Genomic DNA, 20450 nt, shown 5'->3' on the forward strand with positions numbered 1-20450 from the left:
CTTCACCACCCACAATATACGAGTGGTTTTTCCTACAGTGATCCTGTATGCAGTATCCATCTCCTCCAGCAGGTTTCAACCAACATATGATTCGATCCACCTACGGTAAGTCGAAATTTCAGCCCCACATGATAAGCCAGAGAGAAAGTCCCGTAAACGTACGTTTAAAAGTAGAAATGTGAAAAACAAATCAATAATAAAAAAAAATACATCTGAAAAAAAAAATACATCTTGAAAATAGTTCGCGGTACCCGCTGCTTCATTTGACTCGGACCGGCCAGCCGACCCCAGCAAGCTCTGTGGTCGAGTGGTTAAGACGTCTGCGCTAGTAAGCAGGAGGTCGTGGGTTCGAGTCCCACCCGAGTAAGCTTGTGAGGTTTTTTTCGCAAGCTCTCGGACAAGCACTGAGCATACAGTGCTTATTAATATACGTTGGGTACGGGCAAACCGTTATATATTATATATAATTAACATCTTCCCAACGCAAAAAAGAATACATCTTGAAAATAAAATGCTCTTAATCAAATTATCAAACATCCCGCATCCATATCTGCTCCATTTCACTGCATTGACACCTAAGTGAGAAAGCTGTGAGGAGTCCATCGAAGCTACCTACCAACCAATCTTTTCAGTGATATAAAAATATACAAATGTTAATAAATGTTTCCCATAAACGGTAAAAGTATAACGACCGAAAGGGGAGTAACAGCACAGTCCCCCATTGAAACCTAATTATTTAACAGAATCGTATCTCGTTACTGAATGCCCTGCATAATGCTTCGTCACGACAGCAGCGCAAACAACAATAAAACAAAACCAAAACCAACAAACAAGATCAAACAAAAGAATTAGAACAAAACAAAAGAACTTCACTATTACGTACGATACAGGTACGCTATGGGAGAAGGGGATACATATAAGGCTTACAAAACGTGTTGTTAGATGGGAAGAATTGCATGCATGCAAATAATGTGTTGTAGCTGAAATCTGGTATACGCTAAGCACGTTTGGCGATATTAAAGCCTTCATTTTCACGCTCACGTCGTTTTCACGTTACATGCAATTGAAGTGAAAATAGGCACAGCTTATACTGAGCAATTCTTGCTGCTGTCCATCTATTACATAAAATAATTTGAATAATTATGTTTAATATATTGAGCACAGTATGTGAAAGGATTTCCCACTGACATTTTTATGCAAGAAACCTTTTATAATATCTGGAAACAAGATTGCAGTGTATTCAAAATTCTAGACTTCCAATAGAACAATTATGATGCTCGAAATAGACCCCAGTCAGTAACATTTATAATGTTTCAGTTGGCACAACTAACCCCTAGCAAGATAGTCGCTACCCCTATACAAAGTGTTTGAGAAAGTATATATAAGAGTAGAATTTCTCAAAGTGCTCACAGAGGGGTCAGCTAGAGACAACGTCAACTAATTTGTACGACACTGCCAACACCAAACTTAACTTAGTACAATCTTGGCAAACCACGGTCTACTTGTAGGAGGTTGTCAAGATTTTTTTGGTCAGGGACGAGCAAAGTTGAGTTTTTGCCCAAATACGTGCCCCTCAAATCCCTGAGGAGACATTTTGTGCTCTTTCCATCGGTCAGGTATAAAGAAAATTCAGTGGAATCTTTAACTCAGTGGGAGAACAAAAAGTTGAGAAAAACCACACCTTTTTCTAGCAAAACCTGGAATGTTATTCGCCATGAGACTTCACCAATTCTAATATATTGGTTATCTTGCTTTCTTGTACATGTACTATCTTTGGTGATGGTAATAGAATATGTCGAGCTCAACCTTTGCTCTTTGTGGTTCTAGTAATGAGGTGCATACATTATGTTTGCGTTGATGTTAGCATACTGTTGCCCTCCACCGACACCAGACTCCTTCACCGTACACAGCGAGTACTGTGCCTGGGTGAACTCGCCCATCTCAGACCCATACGCCAGTCGGTAACCATCGTTCACAGCTGAGCCAGAAGATGATCCCGTGGACAGGGAGCACCACGCCGTCTTAGTGTTACCAGGGATGGAGTTGTCCATTCTCTCATCTGTTGAGTGCGGATACGAACCATACCGGGGATGGTACGAGTCGACCCCACCGGGAATACATTGGCGTAGGGTGCCTAACCCCAGGGTCAGACTTCCCGCCCTCGGGTTGCGGGCGCCCAAACTAGCCGAAGGTTGCTCCATGGCATCAACGGCTTTGGTAGGAGGCTGGCATGAGACTGCTGGGACGGACACTACTTCTTTGGCAGTGGCGAGGTTTCTGTAGTGAGGATCAAGCCGTTGGTTATCGTGACATGGGTTGGACGTCTGCTCACCCCTATCAGCAAATGGAGGCGTTCCTATCGCAAACTGTTGCTGAGAGCGCATGTCGCCTTGGTAACACTTGGCTTTGGTTGCATTCTTCATTGCAAGGCGTTTCTGCTTCATACGACGGTTTTGAAACCAAACCTTAACCTAAATTTTAAAAGAAGAGAGAAAAAGAATTATGTTCTCAGCTGTTCAAAAATTGAACTTTATGTTTCACAGTCTCATTTAATTTTTACATGCAAACTTCATGTGCTGTTTGTCACATGTTTCCACTCATTTCCGTTGATTGTCTCATTGGTGGTCTTCATTTTGTTATCTAAAATCTCCTCATTTTAAAAAGCTAGAAATACATGCAGCGTAGATGGTAACGTAGGGGAAAAAACAAACCAATCAGCGACTTGGCACCAAGTCGAATGTGCACTCATTATGTGCGTTTCGAAAGGATGCCAGGCCACCAGCGCACTACACTCCTTACGTCGACTGCTACCTATCTGCTCCCTCTCATTGCCGGACATTGGCCGAGACATTACTGTGGGACTGGACTGTGGACTGCTGTGGCCCCCTGCGGCCCAATTCCTGGGGGTTATGCGCCAACCTACTTGTATTTGTCTGGGCTGGTCTGATCTGGTGTGGGTTGTTGCGGTGTTTGGCAGCTCGACGACCGCTCTGGTATCGTTATGGGGACGTTGGCTGGGCAGGGCCTGTTTCTGCTGTGTGGCTCCTTAATTCAGGTATTAATTTGGACGATTATAATTTGCCCCTCTCTGTGCTCATTAACAGTTATGTTTTACCAGCTTGCTTTTCATTTTTTGCAACTCTATAAAAGTTCCCACTTGGCTCTATTTTTGCAATTATTTTTGCTTTGCATGTTATTACATGCTTCAGCTTGTTTGTAATGTATGGTATTTTATGAAAGGTCGAAGATGGAAATCATCTCAAAACTTTGCTTTTATGCATGCTCTTGTTGAGTTATGTGTATTAAATAAATCTTGCTTTAAATGTATTTGACTGGCCTTCTCTCTGCCTGTAATCCCATTGTCCCTTGCTTTTTCATTTTTATACGTTTGCCATACATTTACTGTATAGGCCTATCTGTAACACCATGGTTAGAATTTTAGCGACTTATTTGTGGATTACAAACGTTTCCACGAATATTTACATAAAATAATTGGGCGTGTGCAAAATTTCGGTTTCTTTTGCGCTCTATTTCAGAGGTCTCTCCTTGCAAATTGTTGCTTTTCTTCCGTCTTACCGATTATTCACGCTTTCCGTGGACAATGTTTTTGTTATTTGTTATGCTATTTGTTGGTACTGTTGTGTTACTGAAGGAACGAATCCTACAAGTTAAAATATTAGGACCGCCTTTAGGTTATAATTTTCATTTCATTATATGTTCATTACAACGGTGCATAACGCGGGGAATTCTGCGTGGGAAACAAACAGAAGATTGGCTTTGGACTGGAAACTATTTCAGGGTTCACGAACTGGGGAATTTGCAAAAAAAGGAAAGGTGGAAGCTAGCTGCGAAGGGAACTGAAAGCTTGTCGGAAACTTTAAATGACATTAGACTCTAAAAATATTAAAATGGGTGATGGCGTCCTTTCCTTTACTTGACTTCAGAGCTTAAGTACGAAAAATCAGATATAAGCTTACATTTGCTGTGGAATCGCACTTTTTCTTGAATTCTGGCCTATAACCTTTGACAGTTCATTCAGGAATCGTCAACTATTGGGGCCATTCTGAGTGAACAGTGGTCAGGATTAGTCTTTGTGCATCACAGTTTCGGCTAGACCGGTTCATACTAGTTGGTCTGAAATCAGCCCAACTCAGTATTGATGGCACTGATCATGCTTTAGGACACTCCAACTGGAAACATTTACACAAGCCCTTGGAATTAGAAATGGGCTCAGGGGTTAAAAGAATGCATCAATTCCATTAAGGCGACCCACCTTCTTATGATGTCGATTTAAGACTAAAATTTGAAATGCGCACGTGCACTTTGAATATGGAACAAAATATTCGGATTTGTTTCTCGGTGGAGCTACAATTCAAAAGAATTGTAAGATTAAAAGTTGAAAGTTTTACAAAGACAATGATATTAGCACTTCTGATTTCAGAAAAGAATGTATAGGCCTAGACAGCGCAGTGAATTTCTTCCTTTCAAAATTTATCAGACGAAGCGTTTCAGAGGATCTATTTAAGTGTTACAAATGCAAATACTTGAACAGAATTCAACAAAACTACCCTGCTTCTAACACACATTCTTCACATATTTTCAAACCACATTCTTGCTTGTTTATGTAGGTAAATAAAGTTAGTTACCTTAAACGTAATCAAAATTACAATGATTAAGTCCCAAACGTTCGACTTTATTTTCTGAAATGAAACTAATATCTTATTAAGTCTGCAATGCGTCAAATAAACAGCAGGTTTTAATTCCGAGAAAAAGTAAATAAAAATTGAATAAGGGACAAGATGACCTGTAAATAGAAAGGTTATAGTTGGGATCCTTGAAAATTTGGTAACTCTTTGACAGTAAGTTGACAGTTGGAATCAGTTGACAAATTAATTACCGTATTCCAGTTTGATGTTTGTGCATATTTAAAGCAGTCTAACTTCCTCTACAAAGCCCATTTAAGATCTTTGAATCTTTTGATCGTTTATTGTAAATTTTACATAGGCTTTGTTTGAGTTAATGCTGCTTTGATGAATAATTGATGTAATCATGTCTAAATCAAAAGTCAGAATATTAATACCAGATATAAAACCATGGAGCGATGTGAATATGGTACTTTATTAAGTTTGACTTTGGCTGAATGCTCGTTTTTTCCTATGATAGCCAGAGGTAAAAGTGAATCTTATTCAAGCGTTATTACCTTGACAGAGACATTTAATGTGACTAAGCGACACAGTCCATTCACATTAGTCAAAATGAAACATTATGTTTCTTGCACTGCTAGTTAATTTCCCGGCATTACTTGTTAATTTTCATTCAGTACTGATCACTTGAAAAGGAGAGTTTTCATGACTGATTATAATTAGTGAAAATTACTCAGGCAGACAATCTATTAAAGGGCACTTTTCAGTGTTTCCATGTTTATTTTGCAACAATCTCGGGACTGTCATAGCAATACTACGAAATCTATCACAGACAATGAACCGGCACTACGCTTTATTTGAGCATAAATTGTTCTTGGTAACATAATGGTGCGGGGTTTCCCTTATTAGTATGAGTTTAATTTTGCACATGCCCTTATTTCCATGGAACCCCAACAGAGTGTAAAGTCTATTATATTCTTGGCAACCACAACAGATCCCCCTCAGCAGACAGGGTGTAGTTAGTTGATCGAGGCTAACAAGAGACTACTGAGCATATAGTTACATAATTATGTGTACAACAAATCCAGAGCAAGTCTTCAAATCGTGCGCTGTTGGTGTTACGCAAGTTGCGCGGCGAGCTGAGGGAAGGCTTTGGTTGGATGTGTGACGCCATGTTGCCGAGACGTTACCGGCCTCTCGCGCGATCGCCAGCCTTTGCGTGACTTTGGACATGATGGTGGACCCTTTTCTTCGCACCAATATCAGTCGACGATGGTTACCACGATGGGTATGCATTTGGTGAGTTTTGTGAATATATTGCACCATTTAATGGATGTATTTTCTAGTATTTCCTTTTCACTTCGTGTCACTGTATTCGCGGGCACATATGTCTACATGTACTCGTGCATATTATAATGGGCGGCCATACTGTTCATTATGTGTGGCGTATTATTCAACGCATACAAATTTGTTCGAATTTGGAAATCATATTTGTAGACATTTGTATTCTGAGAATCAATACATGTGAAGGGAAGATTTGTAACTCGGGAATAGTTTGTATATCAGTGAAGATAACAACTGCTAAAGAGTTTTGTGTGAGACCGTGTTATTGGATTTCTGCCTTCAAAATAGGCCTAGTGTCTGGGTGTATAAATCCCTAATTGGTGTACGGATTTCCTTACAGCGACACTGACAAAATCAATGCTCCTATTACTTGGAAGTTGCAACGCTTCAAGTCAAACGGAATCTGAGAAAACAACAATTGCAATCACAGCTTGTAAGAATGCCCGTCTTTTTGGTTTTTATTTTCTTCTTACACCACACCGCTTCTGGAAACAGTGACACAGTTTGTGTACGGTTTGTTTCCGTGGGCTTTCTTGAACACAGAGAGAACAGATAAAATGAGAGAATAACGCAATATGACGGTAGCAATACGATGAACTTGCTGCATATTGGCACGAATACCAGTAACTACGCCACTTCGTATACAAGAACAAGCCGCCCGAACTCAACCTATGAGCATAATGCAGTGGGTTTTTATTTTACTATTTTACTTCATTTTACCATTTCCAGTAACGATCCTGATGATGGTACACATTATGATTTAATGAATGATCAGCTGGATTTTGGTGGACGGTGCAGGAAATTGGCTGGTGATTGACTTTAGCGCATATAGAGAAAGGAAATGTGTGTACCTGCCGCTCTGTCAATTCCAGCAGACATGCAATCTCGATTCGGCGTGGCCTGCAGATGTACTTGTTGAAGCGGAATTCTTTCTCGAGCTCCAAGAGCTGAGTGTTGGTGAAGGCGGTACGAACTCGGCGAGATGGGGCGGCCTTAACTGCACAATTAGAAAAAGTTGGCGGGAATCACCCATGGTTAGCAGAATAGAATCAAAGATGTTCAATGCTGACAGAGGAGATCCTAGTCCGTTTTAAAGTTTCCACTTCATCTTGCCTCAGCCATTCCAATCACCTTCATGTTTTAGCACATGCTGGAAACAGGTGGTTTTGTCTTCATCAGCTGCACTTCAATCATAACTATTGAAAGACTTCTCTACATTATTGATCTTTTTATTGTACTATGTTGACAAAGTCAACCGTTTCTCTATTTTTTTACATCCAAATTCCAATGTTTCTGCTCGAAGTTAATGTGTATATTAATTTTTAGTTCTCAAATGCCTTTTTCTTCATGGCCATCTTTCCCATTAAACGTTTGATTGTCCATAGAGTGTACGGGGCAGGTTATGAGCCATTATAGTTTCTCTCTGTTTACATTTTTCAGCTTTTAAAACTTGTTTAAAGTCCGGTTGTCATGCATTTCCGAAATACTACGACTTCAGCACGGTTTGATGACAGAACATTGTCTAACCCAAGTCCGCCCGATAGATCCACGCGGCCGTTGAGCCTCAGGGGCCTACTTGACAATGTCTTGCAAGTGCCTCAAGTCCCAACGACCGATCACCGTAAGCTTTTTCACCGCGAGGTGTCCTTATAGATGACCACTTGAAATGCCAAACTTAATAGGCCTATAACAAATAACAACTCATCCAGCATTACTTGTTTTATTTTTTTCCATGTGAAAGTCGGTTTTCGTTTGTTAATCCTTTACAAATATTCTATTCTGCTTTCAACCTATTTGTCTTGACACTGAAGCTTGACTTTTTTTAAAAACGTCGTTCCATTCCTAATTAATTTTTCATCTCGGACTGACTTTCAGGAAATGAAATTTGAGCGAAGGCATTGCTATTGAGTGGTCCAGTGTATGTTTCCCGGACAAGATAGAAATTGACGATACACTTTCCTGTAATATTAGGCAATTCGAGTCAAATTTTGCCCCATTTTTACTGGCACCATCACGTTTGCCATCGGTTGAAGAGAGGGGGCGGGGTGCATCCCCTATTCCGACTCGCTATTCTAATGATGCATCTGTCGTCATTTTCCACAACCCGGAGGACTTCTTTTTCGAATTGTAAATTTAGGGGCCCAGTAAATCATGAAAAAACCTTGCTCTCAATCTTTGGTCTAAAGACTGCAAATAGAGGGGACGAGAATTTCAAGTCAAAACCAAAAGACAATCGAATCAAACAAGGCACAATGGATTTTAACGGTGCCTGTTACGCGGAGAACAGGCGCGGTATGAAAAAAAATGCACGACGAAGTTTCTAATAGAGTTCAAACTTAAGCTAATTAATTTTAAATCGACACATCAGAACTCTAAACACGCAACACACGCGAAAGAGCAGGTTGAATTGCACACATGTCCTTACGGGCTGTGGGTGAAACATGCCATGGGTCACAATAGAATATCGTTCTTCAAGGCTTTCAATCATTGTGTTGTTAGTTTCTGGGCTTAAGAGTGAAAAACACATTAAAAAAGAGCCTGTCTTCACATCAAATGGCTGTCTTGAATCGTGAATTAAAATAGGCGTTTCCGACAGGCTGGAAATATACTTACAATGTGACACATTTGGTACCCAAAATATTCTTTAGATTTTATTAAAACTCTAAGATCCTACCGAAGACCAACGTTCCTGTTATATATCGTTAACAGTTTGGCGAATGGAGTTGCTGCATTTCTTGTTGAAATTAATAATTGTCAACATACATTCGAGGAAGCTGTACCAGCTTGTGGTGTGATGAAAGTGGGGGGAGGCGGGAAACTGGGAATTGTTGGGGGCGGTGGGCCTGGCAAAACACTTTTTCAAGAGAAGAAAATTTCGTGTCTCTGTGTGTTTGTTGGAGGGGGAGCTCTCATCAGCAACGAAATGAAAAACTATCAACAGTTTTTAAGGGTGTCAATTACGAGGATTTTCCTAGTCCAGTCCAGTCCAGTCTAATTAACGATTTTCAGTCACTTTTAATTGCTTTTTGTCTTACTTTTTTTCGGGACGGAGAGAGGTATCAGACACCCCCCTTGTTCCGCGCGACGCTCATGCCAGGAATCGGGAGATGACAGAATTACAAACATCCTCAAAAATGACATTGACATATCTACAGCCTTCAATCGAAAGTGTTTACAAAGGAAGAAGACGCTGTTAGGCTTATGGTATCATTAATTAATTTCAACGAATTCGGACTTTGTTTTCGAATGAACAGGGTCTCAAGCTTACCTCCTTTCCCGTCAGCTCCTTTCCCATGCACTTTTGTCTGACCTTGAGTTACGGGAGGTGTGCCGCTTACCCAGGGGTACTCCGGCAGCTTGACCGAGGGAATGGGGCACCCTTTACCGCCGGTGACCTTGCCCCGGACTTTGGCCGGAGAGCAGCCCAGGGAGCAGGGCAAGCCGCCCACCCCCGAGGAAGAGCAGGGCAGATCGGTGGTGTCTTGCGCCGGGGATGCCTGGTTCGGCCGGCTGTTGATGGATGGCGCTCCGCTGACCGGCAGGTGACTCACAGTAGATGATCTCAGTGACCCACAAGAAGGGAGGCCGGCATCTACATGGTGTGTGGCGGTGAGGTGATGATCACTTGCCAAGAACGGCTGGCTTGTCTCTCCCCTGTCCATCGTCACGGCGGCGGCCCCAGTACAGAGAAATAATTTGCTGCTGCTTTGTAACGCAACGGGATTGCTCACTGTGTTAGCCTTAGCGATGTGAGCATAGAGCAAGCAACTTGCTCTATGATATGAGCGACCGCCGAGTGCTTTCTTTTCATCCAACCTCTCCTTCTTCCGTCCTAAGGACAAACTGGTGAAGTTGCCAAACTGCCCCGAATATACGAACAATATGCCCAGGAGAAATGCTTAATGTTTCTTCAACTGGGTAAACGTGTACGATGCGACTACTAGATTGCCACGTGATACAGGAACACGTTGACTCGATGTGTCTTGGTGTGGCAACTTCAAGCCAAGCTGCTCCGGACGTAACGATCGAGAGCCAGTCGTGGTGTCATATTCGTCTACTGTGACACGCTTCAGTTGTGTCACGTGGAATTGTACATACAGTGGATCACCTTTAGACACTGGTGACAAGTCGAGCCTGACGACACGGCAAATCAAGGCTGTCCGATCGCATGTGACGACTGCCGAGCGAGAAACGTCGAACTACATTTCCTTCCACTTGTGGAAAAACCTCAATTTGCATACTGACTCTTTCATTGGCTCAATGTCCATTCGAGGATGTTCATATGAACTGGCAAGCACTGTCAGTCCAGTGAATACTAGGTCGAGCATACAACTTGACTTGAGTAATTGTCTCAACTGAGGGTCTGGGGTTGGGAACGCGGCACCGTCCCACATATTCGAAGTTACTAGAGAAACTTATGGGGATCCTTGTTTTCCTTCCCTTTCTAGGTTTTTTTTATACTGTTGTCTTTTTAAGGGGGGTATGAAGGGTAACCCACTGCACCCTGTCAGGACTTGGACAGTGCATTCACTTCCGTCCACTCTTTCATTCAGACTGGACTGAATTGTTAGAAAAGCAGGGTTGAATTATTTGTAGTTGCCGAAACTTGAATCTAAAGGAGAAGGCCGCATCGACAGCGGTAAACGTGTAGTTTATTAAATAATGCAGTAATTTTTTTTTCAGTCCTGCTTCCACATTGAAACATGAAATTGTGGTAATGAAGCATTTTAATTTGACCAATACTGAACGTCGTGCGGGAAAACAAAGCCTGGCCATGTGTTATTCATTCATCCAGAGGAAACTGTTGGCTTACATGTACATGTACACGTACACTGTACATGTACAGTACATGTACATGTACAGTACATGTACATGTACAGTACATGTACATGTACAGTACATGTACATGTACAGTACATGTACATGTACAGTACATGTACATGTACATGTACAGTACGTACAGTACATGCACCCCATGTGCGCGCTGAAGGAGTTGACGGTGGTAAATTATTCATGCTTTTATATTTATTATGCACCGTCCTGGCCCAATGAGAGGGGAGACATGTAAATAAAGCCTGGCCCCCAGGCTGAGGATGCGGCGCGACGTCTCGTTTCATGCACCCAACAGCTCGAGGAGTGTTTAGCGGGGCAGTGGTGACACGTGGGACCTGAACAGAATCTCAGCAAAGGTATTGCCGCCGCTTGCCACATGTGGAGAGCATATAAAAGGAGTAAACAGTGAGCGATCAAAACAAATACAGCGAGGCACGCTGGGAGGGCTCGCTGTTTCAACAAAGATGACTGACGAAAACCCACCTGCTCATCGGTCTTCGGCACAATGCCAGTGATAACGTAATTACCGTGTGAATAAGTTCCATGCCATGCCCCATGGGTGGAGCAGACCGCAAATTATGGCGTAATGAACTATTTTCTTGGACATTACTTGCCATCGTGTGGTTCCAACATGGGGTTCTTTTCCAAGATAAAGAAAAGTCTCTGGTCTCTCTTCGTGCATTCTATATATCACCTTTTGGGGGCCACTTTGACTTGGGTAGAAGTAGATGGTAGTTGGTACATTGTATTACACTTATCCCACATCAGGAACCAGCCAACACGCGTGGCCCGTGCTTTCGTGGTGGAACATTTCTTGCCTTTTCATTTGTTTGTGTAGCTCTGATATAAAAAAAAGTCAGGACCTCTCTACATGCCAGCAAACGGCATATGCAGCCAATGGCAATTAATTCTACAAATCACTAAGTATTAAAGAAACCCGTATCTTTGGCTTGAAGCATGATCGATCGATGGGCGTCTACCGTACCTATTACGCAACATATTCAACGTGGCAACGATCGACCAATCGGCATTTTTGGCCTCTTTTCTAATTGGCTTTTTTGAATTGGCACGTGGAGCCGCCTAAACTGTGCTAGCAAGGAAGGGGTCCACAAGCTGAGTGCATAATTTATATTAGTCCATGTGCCCGGCTTCTACTCTTAAACGGAGGTGTAGAAAATCTGATGACGTCTGAGATGTGTGTACATTCACTGGCTCCGTTCTTTCAAGCGACAAATCTTGCACGCGTTTGTATACCGGGTGCAGCGGCCGAGATGCCCGTTGAGATTACTGCACCTCATAAATATTGATCAAATCGGACACGTCATTGGCCAATTCCATCTCGCATCAGAGAAGTAGAAATGGGTGCGTTTCAATTAGCTTACATGTGTAAGTCAAACTTACACGAGAGCGTTCGTTTAGCCACCACGTGATCTTCGTGTCTGCCCTGGTGTAAGCCACCACTACCCCAGCTGGCGAGCGGGTCTCTGGAGGATCCCCGAGTGTAATGACGTCACGGGTGGACTGTTCGAGCACGGGCATGATGGAACCTGGCGGGGACTTGAACTTTTTCCCAGAATGCCTCGGCGAATACACTACACCGTTCGATCAGCCTCATTTTGTGGCTTCCCTTGCGTGTAACACTGGTGTATTCAGGTGACGTCTTACGGGTGAGTATCCACCACGCTGCTGTGCGGTAATACTTTTCTAGTAGCACCAAAAAACCCGCCGCTTAAATATGAAGTCTATGTCAGTCTGTGTCATGAAGTCTTTAAGGAACCAGTCTGGAGTTGTATCCTAATAACGATTACAGTAAAGACAATAAACTTATGTCAGCACCAGACTATTGCAGCCCTGTTGCTACGCACATCTGCACTCGACTACTATTACACAAAAATTTAGCAGCTGAGAAACAACAATGGCGCCTGTGAGTACAAGTAACGTTAGACTTCCGTCTTTATCGATAATTATCTGAACATGAACTTATTGTGCTGAATAAAGATGCAAAATCTACGAGGGTAGTTATTGAAAAGTTATTGACAGCTCCTGGAAAATACTGTCAAGCCAAAAAGGTGGATTTTGCAGAGGTTTCTTAGTCGGAACGTGGAGGATTGAACATTTAATTGAATATTTGTAAGATGTAGTAAAACAAATACAGCATGGTTTATTTAGGGAAAATAGTGGGAATACTAGTACCAAGGTGTAAGTCAGCTTTACCTCTCGACGCGCACCTACACCACTACTTCCTCACCATGCTGTATGTGTATAATGTCCACTGTGTAAAAAAACGCTATGGCACCTGGACACGTGACAGTTTACTCCATCCGTATTGGTCAAGAGTCTGCTTGCGACGCAGCACATACAACGCGCCACGCGTGCGCCAAGTTCATATACGGAGATTCTTCAAGACGATTTGCGCAGGGAATATACCATAAAATGGACAAAGGTGTTCGGGAAAGTGAAAGTAAAATTCTATAACAAAATCGTTGAAATCCGTCATATTTTGACTTCGGTTGACTCGACTAAAGAGGTATTTATGAATGGGAATAAACATGTGCTTGGCCGGGCTCCACCAGAGCCCGGCCAAGCACATGTCCATTCCCTTAATGAAACTTTTTGTGTGAAACCTTTTAAAATATTAGGTTTTTTTTTCCTTCAAAGTATTTCATGATTGTTTAGCAGTAATCTAACAGGACGTGCCTCTGTTCAACATGAACCTTTTGGTCGACATAAAAAACAAATGGTTTATTTTGAAAGTGATCTCACGTAGTCGGAGGCCTAGCTAAAGATGCTGGCCAAAACATTTTCTTGACTAGGTACCTGACGGGATGATAAACCGGGGTTGCATCGGCTACATTGCGTACGCGTCCAAGTGCAATCATGTACATGTACATACACAGTACATGTACATTGCACAACATACCTTTTAAAGACCAATACATTTCCAAACGGCCTATTGTACCGTGTGCACTATAGGTCCACTCTTCAGCAATGTGTGCACGAAGGGACGGAGATAGCCCTTCGTCTCACCGCTTGTGGCGTTTTTCTATCTCCCCCCCCCCTTCGCCCCATCACACCTAATCCTCCACCCCGTTTCAGATACATATAGGCCCTATTTGACTTAAGCGGACTCACAGGGACATATTCTACTCGGGCTTAAGAACTAAGTCATATGGTTGTATGCCAAGACTATCCCGAAACAAGTTAATTCTCGCGATTTTTGGTAGGGCCTTGCCTTGTGTCATGACTCTATTTTGAACGTCAGTGTTCACGATTTACGATGTCTTCTAAAACCCACCGTAGATTGAACAACGCTGACAGTACGCAGATGTCACGATGTACACAGTCCCTGAAGAGGTGGTGTTTGAAGTCAAACGACAAAAATGAAACAATACGGCAACCGAAACTGCAAATATTAGATTGTTATACCATTCGTTGAAGCTAAACTGGTACTTCAGTTCGATGTATCTCACTTAAAGTCATGCAGCTCAGCACTGTTGAACGCTGGGGTGCCATTTCTATATACGATGTACGGTATCTATAAGAGATATAAGGGATCGTTTTATGCCCGTCGTGCAAGCGCGAGTGTTTGAATGAGCTCAAGAGTTGGCAAAGTTGAACATGATCTAAATGTGCCGATTTTTTGCGTCCCTGTTTGTGTCAGCCATGCACAAGAAAGCGTTTTAATATGATTGTGCGTTTCAGCAATGCTAAGTTTCGTGGTGTCGATAGGAAACAATTAAGACTGTGAAGTCTGAACAAGATATTTACCTTTGTTCACTGATTGGGTCTCAAACAGGCGTTTCCATAATTGTGTCTGTCATTAGGACTATTGGCTGATGCTGCGCCTCTCCGGGGAAACCAGGCTAAATTCGATGTTTCATGCTGGGTAATGGACAGACAATGGGGTACCCCTGCACGCAGCAAAAACTATGGTTATCACGATGGTAACTCTCCCGATAGTTGCCAGCGTATTTTACTGAGCTCCAGAGATGGCTTGTTGCAAGATCTGGGCTACACAGGCAAATACAGGCCACAAGAACATAAAGGCTTATGCCTCAGGAAGCAACTTTATTTTGAATAGTCCAAAACATATTGCCTGTTAACACTAGCTGTTTGAATAAGCCTTTTGCGAGTTAAATTTGAATGAAATCTGGTACACTGAATTTTTTAAATCCACGTGAACATAACAATTTGAATTCTCCATACTAATGAGACTGTTGCTATACCACGTGATTCGGGGTAAGCTTTTGCTTACTTACATAAGAGATACCTTGCATCAATACACTAGTTTCAATGGATGAGAAGGGCACAAAGGAACCAGTCCATTCCAGGGATGATGGTTGCTACGCAAAAGTTTGTCCCGAATCACGAGGGACATGTATAGCAGCACTGTCTTTAGTCTGGGGATTTAAAATTGCTATGTTTATGTGCAATCAGATAACTCAGAGTACCAGAATTTATTTAAAGTTAACTTTTAAAGGACTTATTTAGAAGGAATTCCAGTGCTGAGAAGAGCTGGTGCTTTAACAAAGCTTAAGAACAGCGAAATGAAGAAAAGCAAAACAGTAATAACAACTACAACAACAACAACAACAACAGCAGCAGCAGCAGCAGCAGCAACAACAACAACAGCAGCGATAACAGCAACAACAGCAGCGAAAACAGCAACAACAGCAGCGATAACAGCAACAACAGCAGCGAAAACAGCAACAACAGCAGCGATAACAGCAACAACAGCAGAAATAACAGCAACAACAGCAGCGATAACAGCAACAACAGCAGCGAAAACAGCAACAACAGCAGCGATAACAGCAACAACAGCAGAAATAACAGCAACAACAGCAGAAATAACAGCAACAACAGCAGCGATAACAGCAACAACAGCAGCGAAAACAGCAACAACAGCAGCGATAACAGCAACAACAGCAGAAATAACAGCAACAACAGCAGCGATAACAGCAACAACAGCAGCGAAAACAGCAACAACAGCAGCGATAACAGCAACAACAGCAGAAATAACAGCAACAACAGCAGCGATAACAGCAACAACAGCAGCGAAAACAGCAACAACAGCAGCGATAACAGCAACAACAGCAGAAATAACAGCAACAACAGCAACAATAACAGCAACAACAGTAACAATAACAGCAACAACAGTAACAATAACAGCAACAACAGCAGCGATAACAGCAACAACAGCAGCGATAACAGCAACAACAGCAGCAATAATAGCACGACTGCAATGTCTTCTTTGGCAAATATGTAGCGTCAGCGCTGTCAGAATAACAAAAATGTCAGATTTTCCTTCTTATCAAGTCGTTTTTTTCAGTGGTCCCCAATTACACTTTATTAGCATGTTGCAATTCGTTTTAATTTGGTCCACTATTTTTATATTACGAATGGAAACTCGTACGCATCATTAAAAAGATCGATCGTGGGCAAGGAGTCCCTCTTTCTTAAGACATGAGGACTGTCCAGTCATGAAACTTCATGTTCATTACGATGAGGAGCTTATTTCTCAGTCCTTTTGAGCCTTTACCAAAGCGACTACAGTAAGCCGTTAATTCCACAGCTGTATACGCGCCAAAACAAGAGGGCAGTCTTTCGTACGCTTGGTGGAGTAATAATCGGAGTTCTCATATCAATCATGAGCAATGGAACCAGTCTTTGGGTTGTATTCGGGCTTACGATTAAGAAGATTGGGAGTACGGGGTTTGTTTCATTAGTAGGGCCTATTGGTAAGCACAGTATCTCTTATTCAATCCCAAGTTCAGATCCCTCGTACAAGCCCTCTTTCCTGACAATCGATGCTGGTGCAGTTGCAACAATGACAACAGAACTATTGCAAAAGTGGAAAAAAAGAAGAATAAAAAAGTCCATTTCATTCTGGTTTTTCTTAACTTTCAGGGTGACCTTATATTCTGATCAATCGCTTCTTCCATGTTACTACAGCAGAGTCGTGACTGGATTGGTAAGAGTTTGTAAGACATAACGTTCACATAAAATAAGATTGCATTAGTGAAACTTTCAAGCATGATCGCATTAGCAGCAGCAGCTACAGCGACAAACAGCAAAGAAAATAACAACATGTAACGTTTCGTGTAAACGCTAATTTCGAAGTTATTTTTTCCATCCCAAATATGACGTTTTTTGCTTTTGCTTGTATTCAAATAGAAACTCCAAACACCATTTCAAACTTCCAAACATGTAAATGCTTGATTCAGGTGTTAAAATAGAGAATGAAATTTAAATACATCTCCGTTTGCAAAGATTCGTTTGGATTCTAGGAAAAAAGGGAAAATTGATATAAGGGGCATGGGCTTTACACAGGAACATATTTTGTGCAACTTTCTGTGCCACTTAAATATTGCAGAACCTTTCGACTTTCCAATGGTAAATCTTTGAAAAATGTACTTTTTCGAAAATAACTTTCCGTGTTTTCCAGAAAAACGAGGGCGTTATTGCTGTGATGTCATGTAAGGAAGACACTAAACTGTCGACAAGGAACTCCTTAGTTAATTCTACAGCTCTCATTTCAGCCGACCCCTATCTTCGCTTCGATCAAGGGAAACATTTTATTCCCCAACCCTCTCTGGAATTTCCTGCCGAAAAACAAAATCACAATCACAGGTATTTCTGGGGAAAAACAACTCCCTTTTTTTCTCAGAACGATTGACTCTCCCCCAAGATAAAACAAAACATATGAGTAACATTGACCTAACTACGGAGGCCCTTATGGTGCTTTTTGTTCAAAGCTTGAACTTAATTTATGCTAATATAATTGGTTTTGAAAATCGTAATGGCAAGCTGCCATAAAGTAAAACGACTCAAAATTACCTCAGGGGAAAATTAATAAAACACAATATAGGACATTTTGGTGCTGAAATAACTCTTGTAACGAGGTTTCTTCCTGAATGACATCACCTCTTGCTCAGGAATAATTATCTGAGTTGCATATGCATAAAACCCACAGAGACAAATAAACGGTCTCTGCAACTGAAACATTTAAATTAAAAATGAGCTTAAACAGGACGCAAATAAAGTGAAAATGAAAAATTTGCAATGATTTAAAAACAAAATTGCATAGACTCTTTCAGACAGTGAATTAGTTACGAAGTTTAATTAAGCATTCCCTTGAACCTAGCATGAAACAAAATTTACTTATCAATTCCCCGTTATATCCTGTTGTACATGTACTTTCAACATCAGTGAATTCAGATTATGCTAGATTCAAACACATGTTTATGATAGTTAACTCAGACTTACGGATCTGAAGGAATGATACCGTGATATCGTTGTTCGATCATTTTAACAGATTAGGAATGATATACATGGATGTACATGTAACTGATCATTAGCTGGATGATGCTAAATTCAACCTAGATTCTCTTTTCCCTTCAGAGGAGTAAAGTCCTCCCACAGTTTGCCCACCTTAATCGTGAAAATGTGAGAAACAGCCCGCCTTCCGGAAGAATTCAACTCTGTTTATAATGGTACGTGATTTTTGTTTTGGTTTCTGCTTGTTTTGTTTAGAAGAAAATCTTAATATATTTTGTATATTGTGTGCAACAAACACTGCTTTTATAAGGTCTGGATTTCAGTTATGGGATGTTACTGGCTTGTCAAAACGTTATCAATTTCAATTATGTCAAGTGATTTTTCCTCATTAGGACTTCGTTTATAAACAACATTCATGTGTTTCATGTACACACATTTCCTCTCCTCAGCCATAGTCCTATGGAATGAAGAAAAACTCAGTGGGAGCCCGCACCTGCTAGATAAGACCCTCAATGACAGCGCGTGTTGACGTGGGCTGAGGAAGACGAATGACAACAGTGCCCCCTCTTGACCCTGAGGCCTAGACGCTTCTCTTAGAGCCCGTCTGCGCAGGAATGCGTGGGTTCAAAGGTCAAGCAGTACTGCGCCGACTCTGTCCACAATCTGAACGATGCCGACTGGATTGGCCACCAGGAAGGGGGAGATGGTATCAAACAAATGACACTGCTCCTGCTAAATTTAGGAAAAATTCTTGACATCTTTTCGGGTTACTCTCAGTGGAAAGTTCACCTTTGTAAACCTTTAGAAATATCTATGGTTTCCCTGACTATAAAAGGGCGCTGTTGCCGTGAATGTTATTACGGGAAGACACTCTTCCTTGGGGGCGGGGGTCTGTTCAAATATATGAATCCGGAACTTATTAATTAACTGGAAATGGTTTTGAAAAAGCTTTGCTCCTGACCTCATGTCATGAACACACAAAACTGACAAGTTCAGTGAGACAAGAACTACATGTACATGTATTTACAAGAACTGCATTTAACAATTACGCTGCCTTGTCCCTATAAGTTTTGCTGAAGTGTCTCGAAGTTTTGCTGTTATTTGACCAGTGAAGTATCCAGCCAAAGAAAACTTCAAAGGTGAGTTGGAGAGAAAGTACTCGGTAGATTTTTTTTAAATCAAATATCAGCACCAAACCCTAAGAAACAACACCGTGAAATAAAAGCAACGCATTTTTTCCTCCCCCAACATGTTGAATGAGCCCGAAGCCGCATTCGATAATTGAAGGTGCCCCCCCACACACACACACAGACACTTACTTACCTTACATACCTAGTGTGGACATTCCTTTCTTTTTGTGCAGTTAAGAAAATTCAGTGAAAATACTCGTTTTTCTTGAACTGGGAACACGATTTCAGCTGGCTTTTTGTACAAGGTTTCCTTTGACCATTCCTCTTCCTTTTACAACGGATGACGCATACCCCAAAATGCCTCTAAACTTCTTTTTCAGAGAAGGGGAAACGTCCAGTGGACGTGTGTAAGTCCACAGAACGTCTTCCTGTCCTGCATCGTGTAGACATCTTTTGTTCACAAGTCCACACTAGGTATGTAAGGTTAGCGCACCAGAGGCTGGCATACACCGCTGTGTTAGACCAATACCTCGAAGGACGTTTGAAGTTGCTTGTCTTGCTAAGTGCGAGACGAATGGATTTGTATTTACTATACCCATCCGCATTCCGGTTACACAGACGCTTTTGACTAAGCATACTTTGAAGTGCATTTTATTTTAACCGAATCCACACGAGTCCCTGCAAGTCCATCCTAAGTTAGTCGGTCCCAAGCCAAGCCATAAGCTATTCCAGCGAACTGTGAAAAATATATATATACATTCCTTTGTCATTGTTCACCCTTTTACTCATGACTGGAGAAGTAAAAGAACTTTGACGACAGTCTCCAGTACACCAAAGATATGTGTACTTAAATCTTAGGCGAAAGATAGCTTCTTTTCTTTCCATCATTTTGTTACATTGCGCATGCAGTTTTGTATAGAGCCCAGTCTGTACTTACATTTACCGAACATGTCCTGTGTGTGCATTATTATTTGAAGAGAAAGAAACAACGAAACGGTGATTTGCAGACGAGCTTACTCTCCGTGGCAGCAGGGTCTTTCTTTTCCTCAATCAGCACATTCATTCCGGTAAGTGTTGTTTGTCTACAGTTAAAAACTTAATCTTGTTCTTTAGATCTTCAGGTTGTATCTTTCTCTTTTGAGACTACCGAGGTCCAACTTTCGAACGTGATTACAGTAACCCAACTGCACGTAGACTGGTCATAGCAGAAAATGGCGAAATA

The 20450-nt window shown here is 41.7% G+C and overlaps 1 protein-coding gene and 1 long non-coding RNA gene across 9 annotated transcripts in view; one reads left to right on the plus strand and one right to left on the minus strand.

The window, feature by feature from the left end:
* The window catches only part of LOC110974558 (uncharacterized), a 22568-nt gene continuing 2118 nt past the window's right edge, over positions 1 to 20450 (plus strand). Inside the window, exons 1-6 of one of the 8 annotated variants that reach the window (XR_002597604.2) lie at positions 2320 to 3055; positions 16728 to 16791; positions 17266 to 17450; positions 18222 to 18313; positions 18548 to 19237; positions 20206 to 20295. This is a non-coding gene — a long non-coding RNA (uncharacterized LOC110974558). Of the gene's footprint in view, positions 106 to 2319; positions 3056 to 5642; positions 5943 to 11456; positions 12488 to 16727; positions 16792 to 17265; positions 17451 to 18203; positions 18314 to 18547; positions 19238 to 20205; positions 20296 to 20450 lie in introns of those variants that run through there. The other 7 variants (XR_015426206.1, XR_002597603.2, XR_002597600.2 and 4 more) reach the window with 7 other exon arrangements.
* Positions 124 to 10808, minus strand: LOC110974556 (uncharacterized). Its single transcript, XM_022226294.2, has 3 exons — positions 9256 to 10808; positions 6839 to 6984; positions 124 to 2471 (listed from the first exon to the last, which is right to left on the minus strand). Exons 1-3 carry the CDS (start codon positions 9647 to 9649, stop codon positions 1824 to 1826), a joined length of 1188 nt encoding a protein of 395 aa, XP_022081986.2. The 5' UTR covers positions 9650 to 10808; the 3' UTR covers positions 124 to 1823.

This window comes from Acanthaster planci, linkage group LG08, assembly GCF_054643075.1.
Source record: "Acanthaster planci isolate LZ-2023a linkage group LG08, COTS_SCS, whole genome shotgun sequence".
In the NCBI taxonomy this organism is placed as follows: domain Eukaryota; kingdom Metazoa; phylum Echinodermata; class Asteroidea; order Valvatida; family Acanthasteridae; genus Acanthaster; species Acanthaster planci.

Bases quoted from the DNA above. Each gene is read 5' to 3' on its own strand.
- LOC110974556 (XM_022226294.2), bottom strand. From the start codon at position 9,649: ATGGACAGGGGAGAGACAAGCCAGCCGTTCTTGGCAAGTGATCATCAC. The intron at 6,985-9,255 runs GTAAGCTTGAGA...CTAATTGTGCAG, and splicing joins AGGAGCTGACGGGAAAGGAG to TTAAGGCCGCCCCATCTCGC. The intron at 2,472-6,838 runs GTACACACATTT...TTTAAAATTTAG, and splicing joins TGGAATTGACAGAGCGGCAG to GTTAAGGTTTGGTTTCAAAA.